General features: G+C 43.1%; 1 protein-coding gene across 1 annotated transcript; it reads left to right on the top strand.

Annotated features, from left to right (window-relative positions):
• Positions 1-10,969: 10,969 nt before the first annotated feature.
• Positions 10,970-11,764, top strand: bhlhe22 (basic helix-loop-helix family, member e22). Its single transcript, XM_073488912.1, has one exon. The coding sequence runs from the start codon at positions 10,970-10,972 to the stop codon at positions 11,762-11,764; it is 795 nt and encodes a 264-aa protein (XP_073345013.1).
• The last annotated feature ends 216 nt before the right edge of the window (positions 11,765-11,980 follow it).

Below are 11,980 nucleotides of genomic sequence, written 5' to 3'. Positions count from 1 at the left end.
ACCCTCTTGAGCCACTGTCGATGAGCCGAGTGTGTATTTTTACGCGTTAACACTCGGTAGGATGTGTATTTGAGTAGATTTCGGAGGTGAGTGCCGATCATCTGATCTGCAGAGAGATGCTGCTCCTGTAACGCTCTCCACCATGCACGTTGCACTTGCCATTGTTATTGCGGGCTTTAGGGAGTAAAGCACTTTAAAGAAAGGGGGGAGCTAACACACACACAAAAAGGGCGATGTGAAAACGTGAAAACACATCGCTTTATGTCGACGGTTGCATAATCGATAAGGAGGATGAAAGAGGACGGTGGGGTTTTCGGAGGCACGTCGTTTGTTCGTTGCGCGGTGCTTGAGGACAATAGGGGTCGTGTTGGTGTCGGTGGCCGCATACATACAGGAGCCCAAATTTATGGTGATGAGCCGAGGTGAAGCTCCAGAACCGATGCGAGAGTCGCCCGATGTTCAGGGGATGGGGACGTTTCCGTCTAAAATGGCGTTTCCCTTTGTTTCTGCATCCCTCTCCTCTCTATTCTAGCGAGTGGGTAATGCATTGCGATTACCATATCTGCGAGCCTGCGCCTCTTCATGCTCACCACACTGCTGTTCACGCAGTGCATTTCGCTCTTTAATGGTGAGACTGTCAGATGGAGAGCTGGTCCCCACTGTGCACGGGGGAGCTCAGCTCGTCAGCCTCAGATTGGGGGAGCAGGTACTCCTAATTGTGATCACACAGCACGGACTCCATTTGAATTTCATCAGATTTTAGATGCAGACCTGTAGTCTGCACGGCTGCAGATTACACTGGATTATAGCTGCATGGATCTGCCTCAGCCTCCGCACAATAACGACATCAGCTGAGAGTCATTTATCCGCAAATATGCACTTTTCCCACCACACTCATCATGACACGAACGCCATATTTTAAATGTCATTACAGAGACTGGAGTCAGCTCAGCGCATCGAGCGAAATTTGTTAAAGCAACCTGCCCTCACATCAAACAGCAGGCTCAGGATGACACGAGCATCCCTCCCTCATCCCTGTGTGTGTGTGTGTGTGTGTGTGTGTGTGTGTGTGTGTGTGTGTGTGTGTGTGTGTGAGGGGAAAGAGTGCGTGTGCGCATGTCCGTGCACGAGTGTGAGTCTGGATGTGTGTGTGTGTGAGTGTGAGTGTACACGTGTGTTCCCATTTTTTTTTTTTTTTTTTTTGAATAGTGCAATGTTGCATAACCGTTCACAGCCAATGCCAGATTTAGGGCTTCACAATTTGCGGGGCCATTGTTGGCATTTCCTCTACCGGCCCGCACACACACATTTACACAGGCGCGCACACACACACACACAGTTCAACCAACCAACTGCAGAGCTATTAACACATTTCGCCGATAAACGCTAATACTCCGAATGGGAAGTCGTCAATTTCCCTCCTAGTTTTCAAGGACACAGGGTAGTCATGAGGAGGACGCTGGGTAATATAGAGGAACATCTGTTTGCCCGGTGACGTCAACACCCCCTCCACCCCCCCTCACTCTCCCCCCCCTCCCTCTTCATCCCAATCCTCTTGTGCTGAAGGCAGATGCCTCATTTGTTTGGCTGGAGCACCATTAATCCCAAAGTCAGAGGAAAAGACCGGACGGAGAGAGATCAGTCCCATTTCGTCGGTGTCGGTGCGGAGCTCGGGCTCGGTGTCCCGCATAGAGCACCGCTGCGTCCAGGACACCCGCAGTTACCACGGTTCTTCGGCCGCCCCGTTTTGCGATTTGCGGCAGTTTTAACGTGTGACCCGCAAGTAGAGGCTGCAGGCGTGTGTGTATGTGTGTGTGTGTGTGTGCGTTATGTGAGTGGGAAAATCAATATTTGGGCCATGGACGGTGACTTTTTTCTGTTTTATGGACGCCACTGATTTTTATTTTTTTTTTAACCAGGTCAATGTGGAATATGAGATACTGTCACACGAAGTTCATGACGCATTTTGTGTTTTCTTTTTTTCCCGTAGGTGCACTGTGGGATAATGGAGGACTTTTAAGCTTTCTGCAGTTTTGGACAACGGAGAGAAAAAAAAAAGACATCACACGGAGTCCTTTTTCCTGGGACGTATCATCATTTTGCCCGCAAAACTACCTGCTGGCTGTTTTGCGTTTAAGTCATGTAACCTAACTTACTCTTCTTCCTCAAGTTTAAGGTTTTTTTGACATGATAAGGTAGGCCTGCACAACGACCGGGAGAGGATTTGATCTGTTTGGACCCGTGCGTAATGGATTTCCTTTTGTCATCTCTATTTTTGGCCAAACTCGACATCCTGATACAGTTTTTAGTCACACGACACAGGCCTCACAGGCTGCGAGATAGTTTGATTGTGTTTGTAATGAGAGGTTTTGACGGAAAGTCTTCAGTAGAGCTGCTGGACACACACACACACACACACACACACACACACACACACATACACACACACACACACACACGTCCAGACGAGCGGGTTGTGTCTCTCCGTGTTCACAGCGGACCTTGATTTAATGTCTTACAATTAAGGCACGCGGTGAATGCCAAGAGATGATCCTCCTTTCTTCACATCACACCTTTTTTTTTTTAAAACAAAAAAAAAACTATTCCATTTTTTCTCGCAGTGAAGATTTGCTTCTGTTTCAATCTGTAACGCTTTATTCATGTTCTGCTTCTTCCCTCCTGTCGCTCAAAAATAAAGTCAATACACACAACCATTTCAAAGCTCTTGGTTTTTTTTTTGTTTGTTTTTTTACGTGAACATACATGTGATGGCTGATGTAAGTGTGTGTCAGAGGGAGCTGTCCAACCACACACACACACGCACACGCACACCCAGGCTGCCCGGGAGCGCTGTCCTCCCTCTGTGGTGCTGAAATGTGCGCACCACCGATCAGCCTTTTGTTTCACTCGCCTGCCGGTGAAGAAGCGGAAATGGCTCAACTGGTTTAACTGTAGTGCAGGAATGCAGCCCGGACCCGGCGACATAGAAACTGCGTATACACACACACACACACACACACACCACACACACACACACACGAGGACATGAGAGGATATGAGAAAAATCTCAATTTATAGGAGTTGGTCTTAATTTCTCCTTTTTCTTAAATGAAGCAGGGAGAAATCTTTGCTTTCCACTGTGGTTGAGGCTGTTTTAGATTTTTCTACAATAACCTGCTAATAATACGCGTTCAAATAAAAGAAAAAAACCCTCGAATTAAAACTAATTTACTGTCGCTTATTTGGAGGAAATACCTGAGCAGATCTGCAGAGGAGACAAGTGGACATCTTGTTCTCGCGACACGTTTTCTCACACACACAGGCACACACACACATGTCTGAAAAGGGACATTTTCGCAGGTTCATTCTCGCAATAACCTAAAAAGGGCCTTGCATGACAAAGACTTTAAACTATGATTTATTTCATCTGCATATTCATTTTCCATAAGTGCGAGCATGGGCTGTAAATGAGGAAGAGGGCTCAGGATCTGCACAAACACCAAATGCTCGATTAAAGTGATATTAAAACGTTTCCCAACAAACATTTTGACAGAGCTGATGAATACAGTCGAGTGAGGAGCTGGAAGAGTCTTGAGGCATTTGCGCCGGATGAGACAACATCCTCTTATCTCAGTGTGTCGCCTAGTGGCGTTCAGGGGCGCAGCACTCTTAAAATAAAACATGATGGAGGCTCATGTTTCTCTCCGAGTTGAGAATTTGACATACAGCAACAGGAAAAGTGATAAGAATGGTGGAGCTATGTAACATTAATAATAATAATAATAATAATAAAATCATTGCATTTGCACGACAGAGAGAAAGACACGGGGGACGTTTTGCTCACTCTGACAGCAGACAGTAATCAGATTTTGATTAATGACAGGAGTATCTGTATATCATCACCGAGGACAGCAGGAGGAGTGATGGATGGATGGATGGATGGATGGAGGAGGGGCCTGATGGAGGAGGGGTCCGTCCAATCATTTCACCAACTCATTAATGTTTATTTCCTTTAATCCTTCAAACAAGCAATGAGCAGTAAAAGCAATCAACGCTGCAACAAGCAGGGTGAGAGAAAATAAGAGAGTTCAGCTGTGTTAAAAAATAATTAAATGAACAGAGATCAGAGTCCTAAATGGTAAAAAGCGAAGAGCATCAATCTGAGATGAAGTGCCAGTCTTTAAAATGACATGACTGAATGAAGGAAGGACGGCGATCCACAATCACAACAATTAAACAAGTCACACACAACATTTAGCTGCTTACATGAAAACTAGAGCAGCCTACATGCCACGTCATGGATGTGGCACACTGGTGGGCCTCGGTGTTGAGCGCCACATGACAAAATTGAAATTTCATATCAGGTCTGTACAGCCCGAGAGTCTGGCTTCCACTGATAACCAAAATCTTCAAAGTTGAATGAAATCCACCAGGCTGCCATAAAGCATGTTCATCATGCTCCTGCTTCACCCTCAGATCCTCCAGAGGGAACTGGCTCTCACATCAGAAGTCACTGACTGCCCTCTTGTGGTAGAAAAGGGGGAAAAAATTGGACGCAGGAGAGATTCATTATAAAAATAGGGCTCCCACACCTTCTGAAACATCAAATTCAAGGACTTTCCCTTAAATTCAAGGATCCGGATTATAGTTGGAGACACGGATCAAGGTTAATTACTGTTAGAGCGCTGAGAATTTTTATAATGAGAACAGGCAGGCTTTATGAGACAACAATTAAAAGAGAGAGACGCTTGAGTGTGAGAACACTTAATAATTATGCTACCTTACAGTGATAAGGGAGGCACGCATGCAAAGGGAGAATGAAGCCAACTCACAAAAAGATCCATGTGTCTTTATTAGAGCCCAACCAATACAATATTAGGGAGCGAAAAATTCCAATATCGATATATCGGCCAGGACAACAACATTTTTTGCAATTGTCCCTCCCTCTAACCCTATCCCTGAATGTGGTTTTAAAAAACAGTTTTGGCAAAGATATGTAATGGAGGCAGGATATTTTAAAGTTTAAGTAATACATAGTAGTCGCAGGTGCTGGACCAAGGTGATCAAAATACACTCAACTTGAAAAAAGTCGGCACACTGTAGGTCCCTTTAACATGAATTTTATTGGCACATCCACAGGTTCACAAGAGTTGTTTTGAGCTACTGCTCTTCTTCAGACTTAACAGACATAGAGAGAAGCCATTTTAAAATATCATGTGCCAATAAAGTGCATGTAAAAGGGAGCGACAGTGTGTAGACTTTTCAAGTTGAGCATGTAGACAATGCTATTGTCTATAATGACATCATCGCGCTGAGACACTTCACTTTAATAATTATAAATCCCCTCAAGCATCTTTTTCTGTCACAGAAAGTTTTCAGCGCACTTTGAACAACATATATGCCGATAATGTTGGCCAACCGATATATCGGTCGGGCTCTATTCTTTATGTCCATTTTCAAAATCTTTCCACACCTTGATTCCCTCTTCCCCTCAAATTCACATACTTTTAAGGATGTCAAGGACCCATGGGAACTGTGCTAAACGTCTGAATTATCTACACTGTGATTAATTATAAATGGTCTGACTTAGGAAAACCTAATGGTAAGAGAAAAATGTAAAAATGCATTTAGTATTTAGATCAGTGTTCTTTAATCCTGGTCCTTGGAGCCTCCTGCACTGCATGTTCTAGATGTTCCCCTGCTCCAACACACCTGATTCAAATGATCAGCCCGTCACCAAGCTCTGCTGAAGCCTGATCACGACCCTTTAATTTGAATCAGGTGTGTTGCAGCAGGGAAACATCTAGAACATGCAGGGCAGGACTGAAGAACACTGCTTTAGATACTTTTACATTTAAATACATTTAGACATCATTAATTTTTAAAAGTTGTGTCCACTTTCTAAGGTGTAAGATAAAACAACGTGCAACAAAACCCACTGCATCAGAAGATCTGATACTACTCTATATGGAGCTGACCCCACATATAAATCCTGTGGTCAGTTTGGAAGTATCATTAATGCTCCCAACACTTCCTGTCATGCACCTGTGTCTAAACTCCTCTTTTGTCCCAATCTAAATTGATGCTTGTTCTCTTTTCTTACACAGTTTTGCCTTCAATGGTCTCTTCATTACCAAAGTGCTGACAGACTGTGGCTGTAATGGCTGTGGCACCGTCCTGGCCCATCTTGTCTCATTAGCCGGACCTGATTGGCCATGAAGGTGTTCTCTTGCTGTCTCAGGATAAAGCGACTGTCTCTGCCACTCGTTAGATCATAATTCCTCAAGTATTCTGCCCCCGATGGCCTCTCGTGGAGCCTGAGCGGAGAGACCGAACATACGCTAATTGAAATATTGCTGGAAAAGGGGTAAAACATTGACCTTGAATGCGTTAGGCAAGTGTCGGCCAATTTGTGTTTGTGATGCAGCCGCACAGAACTTCTTTGATGTGAACACCGAGCCGCAACGCATTAACAAATATAACAGCATTTCAGCATGAAAACGAGAGAGATCTTTGCTTACTTTGATTTTAAATAAAGGAAATAAGCCCTATGTTATTTGGCATCTTAATTACTAGTGTGTAAAATTCTTTGAGAAAATGTGAGATTTAATGTTTAGCCAGCAAATATCATGTCAACATTAGAGTAGAGGGTTAGATTTGGTTATTTTCCTCTCAAAATTTTATTATACTGAACGCCAAAAGCAGGTGGCTGGTGTTAAAGTGGTGGACAGCACCTGTCATGTGACAGAGATTAAATAAAACACCATTGTTAGAAATAAATGTATGCTATGGTTAATGGTCTGTTTTAATTTTTAGTATAAAGGACTTGTCTGTCTCTTGGGAGTGGCCTGAAAATCACAACGTCTCTTATTGAACCATTTTTTAACCGACCAGGTTTCAAAATACTTATATATATAAAATATATTTTAAGTTAAGGGAAACTTATTCGTTCAGCTGCTTTAGAGGTAGAGCTACAACAATTAGTCTATAGAAAGAAGATGAATCGCCTCCTACTAAGCGATTAATTGTTTCAGTCATTTTTCAAGCAAAAATGTCAAAAATGTGCTGGTTCCCACTTCTATAATTAAAGGATTTGCTGCTTTTCTTTCTCATTTATGACAGTAAATGGAAACAATGTATATTACAGAACCTGTAACCTCATTTTAAACTGTTAATTGTATGAAATTTACCATTTCACCTATTTTTAGTCATGGTCATATTGTGAAGAAAAGATGCATTTGGGACCTGAGGAAGTTAATCACCATGTGACTTTTTAAGCCAATCACCTGCCAACTCCTGTTGATAAATGACATAACTTCAACTTTCCTCCAATGCTCTGATGAAGGCCACTGGGCAAAAACGTGAGCATCTTGGTTGACACGGCCAGAATAAATGAGTGAATTTGGGATTTGCCAACTCTGTTCATTTGCGTGTGTTCTTCCTTTATACCTTTGGGTATTCAGCAGCTGGAACATATGACTTTGGTTTAGCACCAGAAAAAAAGATCTGTGAAGGCCTTTAGAAGATTAAGTAAATGAAGAGTCTTTGGATTTTGGACTGTTGGTTGGACAAAAAGAAACAATATGAAGACGTCACTTCGGGCTATGGGAAATTGTGATCAGCATTTCTTCACAATTGTGACATTTTAAAGACTAAACAATTAATCAATTCATCTTGAAAAATAATTGGCAGATTAATTCATAATGAAAATAATCGCTGATCGCAGACCTATTCTGACGTCATGAACGTTTGATTAAAAGTTGAAGAACAGCTGACTAGCACATGTTGAAACTGACAAAGACGTCTACAGACATTGAGTTAATTAAAAGTTTTACAAAATGGTACTGGAGCTTTTTACACTGAAATATCTCAAATCTCTCTCTTCTCTCTGACTCTGTATCTTCATGTTATCAGAGGACGTACACGGATTCTGAACAAAAACTCTTCTCTCTTTCCTCAAACTTTGTCATCTTTAGTGGTGACATACTGGAGGAGACTTTCTGACAAAGCTCCATTCTAACTAGACAATATGTAGCTGCCAAGGTAGGTCTCAGAGGAGAGAAAAAATGGCAGGAGTCACCACTAAAGGTTCCTTTAACATGAGAAGCAGACATGCCATGGTAACTAGCCATGGTAACTTGGAAGTCGACGGAGATGTTTGTCCTCACTGTGTTGAAGCTGGTGTCTACAAATGCCTTCTAGAGGAAGATAATTACTGAAACAGCTTTTTGTGTCGTTTCTGAGCTGAGGAGGACTGTGAGGTGGTCACATAAGTGCACTGTGGGGTTCCCAGGGCTACAGTGAAGATACCTGTGGAGTTTAGGTGAGACTTGTTTGGAATGGGAAGTAGCTCAGGTGTGAACTGTGGAGCTATCAGCACCAAAGACAGTTCGACTGCCCACAGACACTCGTACAGTGGTTGTTAAGTGCCAAATTCATCTCCGATTCATTTAAAGGGGAGAATCACTTGTGACTGTGTCCAGTTCACATGTAACATTATTTTCTTTTGATGCATTGAAATTTTAGTTCACATGTGAAAAGGCAAATTTCACATGTGACACTTTCTGAATGGGCTTGAGACCTAATCTGCAACTCAGGTGACTTTCATTAGACCCTGCCTGCTTGCAAAACCGCAATTTGTAACGCAAGCTCTCCGTTATTAATCTGATGTCTCAAGTTCAATGTGAGGTAACGCGTGATGGCATCAATCATCAGGTTAGAAGACATCATATTATAACTGTTGTCACGGGCTGAGCAGCACGCCTGGCGACGAGAAAATTGATCTTCACACAGCTGCTTGTTCCAAGACTGCTGAAGCCCTCACGTTTATACGACTTCCTGTTTTTGAAGGAACTTCAACATAAAAGTCCAAAAGTGGTTGTTTCTTGATGGGTTGAGTCCCTTTATGCTACATCACAGAGACAACATGAACAAAACAAACTATTTTACAACAAAACACTTTGGATATCATGTCGGATAAGGCAGAAAATAAATTTTAATAGATGTTCAAACGTTTTCAAAACAGCATTCATGGCCGGACGGTCCCAACACATAATATTTAACTAATAACTAATGTTTTTTTATCTGCTTCCCTGTCCCCTGTTGTCCGCTCTTCGACCCTATTGTTGTTGCTCTGACATTTTATTCTCCTTTTTTTTTTTTTAACTTTTCTTGACAAGTTCCCTACTTTTTACTGTGCTATGTCATATGAGTATTTTGGTGACTTGTATTGCATTATGAATAAAAGAAAAACAATAATAGAAAATTAAAAAAATAACAATGTGTTTTGAAAAAGTTAAAGTGAGTACACATATGGTAGAGGTACCACATATACATTGCATCTTTTTATGCATTTGAAACTTTGATATATTATACTGTACTGAAAAAATGCAGTCGGACAGAACATTTAGGCGTCACACAGAGTGAAATATTCAAATCCACGCTTGTTTAAGGTTTCTTAAAGGGCCACTACAAACTCAGAAATGTTTATTTTTCCCATAACTGAATAAACAAGCTGTTCTCAGAGGAAGATAAGGTCCCCAGAACACTGTTTGAAGCCAGAAAGGTGGCAGGGTCCGCCACATATAAACAAAGTTGAACAGAAACTGTGTTGTCCTTTAAGGTCAGTTTGTTTATTCAGTCATGAAAACAAAAAGAGTTTGTTTATTTAGTTAGATCTTTCTCTTCTGATTAAAATGTCTTCCCTTAAACTACATAGTGCACCTTTACCGACTTGAAATTAAAAGATTTAGACGTACATTTCCTCTATAATTGTTCACTCAATATAATTGGAAAGCTTAAGGTGTTGATAAATATTGTGACTTTCTTTTGTCATACAACATGATTTGGGAAATGATGGCACACCAAAGGGGTGAAAGAAAGCTGGATAAAGTCTAGTTGTTGATCCAGATTATTTTTGACGTTCCTTTATGGCTGTACTCCACTATATAATCCAGTAGATGGCAGTATGAGCACAAGTAAGTGTTAGTGAGTGTGCAGGAACGCATCAATGGAAAACTGATACTGAAACTGAGACATATACAGTCATGAAACAGAGAAATTCATGTTCATTTTGGGGGGACATTTGACTTCAACCTAGAAACCTTCAAGCAGAAAATCAAAGAATGTCATTCTTTGATTTATTTGTGTTTTTTAGAAGAAAAGCATCAATGCAACTGTGGCAGAGTCTCCTGGTAAGTTTGATAACAATAAGCCAGGTCATCCTCTGAATACAAGTGTAGGTCTAGTCTCATACTTTAAATGGGAGCTGATAGGATAGTGACGAAAGAGAGAAAACACACTAAACACGTGTTGATAATGATTGAAACTGTGCTGAATGAAACTAAACCCACTCTCCAAATATCAAGTGAGACATCAACTACAGACAAACGCTGCCACAGTTTACAACTTTCCTCTCAAAACACACACAAGTGAATGTCACAGGAGCAAATTATTGATCAGAAGGCTTCCTAAAACACTTGATCACACACGCGCACACACACACACTCAAAGGGAGAGATAGAGCGCACGCGGTATTGTTTGTCATCGTTTAAATGCCATTAATTAAATCGTTAACCTGATTGGGTGGAGAGTGAGAGGGGGAGAGGGTGTCTCTATCCCAATAGGCGAATCCTTTTTAATAACCCGCCTCGAGATAATGATGTAAAGAGACTCAGGCGTCTCGTGCGTAACGAGGATCATCGTGGAGATCCGGTGAAGGTGAATCAGAGACAGAGAGAGAGAGAGAGAGAGAGAGAGAGAGAGAGAGAGAGAGGCAGGGGAGAGCAGCACTTATTACACGAGTCTCCTCCTCGTCTCCACACCTCAGCTGACAAGTCGGGCCAGCCTGCAACTTCACCACCGACGCACAACTCAACTCGCAAAAGGACAAACACAGGAAGAAACTCATAGAGACGCGTCAAGAGTTTCCAGAAGCGACCGCTGCCTGCAACTCGGAGTCCACCAGGTTATGGACAGGAGGATGAACTTGAACGGCGGCGCAGCGGACATTTTTCACAAAACTCTCAGCGCAGTGTCCACTAAAAAGATGGACGCTTTCAGGTCATCGGCCGGCATTGAACTACCAGCCAGAGACCGTCAGTCACCCATCAGCTGCTTTGACCAGACCGACCCAGACCCGATTCAGCCGGGAGGACTGGCAGGAGGTAGAGCGGGGTCACTGGGTCTGCCGACCGGATCTTTGTGCGTCAATTTCGGCGAGAGCGCCAACAGGACCTCGGTGGCGGAGAGCAGCGGCGGTGACAGTCCCGACGATGACAGCGACGGCAGGTGTGACATGGTGCTTCGGACGGGGCCCGGGGGAAAAGGAGGAGGTGGGAAAACCAGAGAGCAGAAAACACTGAGGCTAAACATCAATGCCAGAGAAAGACGGAGGATGCACGACCTGAACGACGCGCTGGATGAGCTGAGAGCGGTCATCCCTTACGCGCACAGCCCGTCAGTGCGGAAACTCTCCAAAATTGCCACTTTGCTGCTCGCGAAAAACTACATCCTCATGCAGGCGCAGGCTCTGGAGGAGATGAGGCGGCTAGTTGCGTATCTCAACCAGGGCCAGGCCATCTCTGCCGCCTCGATACCGGCCACCACTGCCCTCGCAGCTCCCCCCGTCTTGAGCGCGTACGAGCAGCCGCCTGGATATCCTCCCTTCCCCACCGGAGTGGCTGCGTCCTCCTGCCCCGACAAATGTGCCCTATTCAACAACGCTGCCTCCAGCCTCTGCAAACAGTGCACTGACAAGCCTTAACTGCGGCTGACAAAAGATTCACCAAGAAGCACATGAGACAACAGACACCACTTTTAAGAACACTTTGGAAGAGGGGGAAACCTGTGAGGCTACTGTTGTTGAAGTCAGTAGACTAGAGACAAAGAAGTAATGCCGATGAATACTTTTATAATATTTACTAAATGCATTCAAAACGCGCTTTTCTTTTTGTTCAAACAATACTTGATTGTGTATATA

The sequence above is a fragment of the Pagrus major genome, chromosome 19, assembly GCF_040436345.1.
Source record: "Pagrus major chromosome 19, Pma_NU_1.0".
Lineage (NCBI taxonomy): Eukaryota > Metazoa > Chordata > Actinopteri > Spariformes > Sparidae > Pagrus > Pagrus major.
The sequence above is the reverse complement of the archived record's forward strand: the minus strand, read 5'-3'. Positions and strand labels throughout refer to the sequence as shown.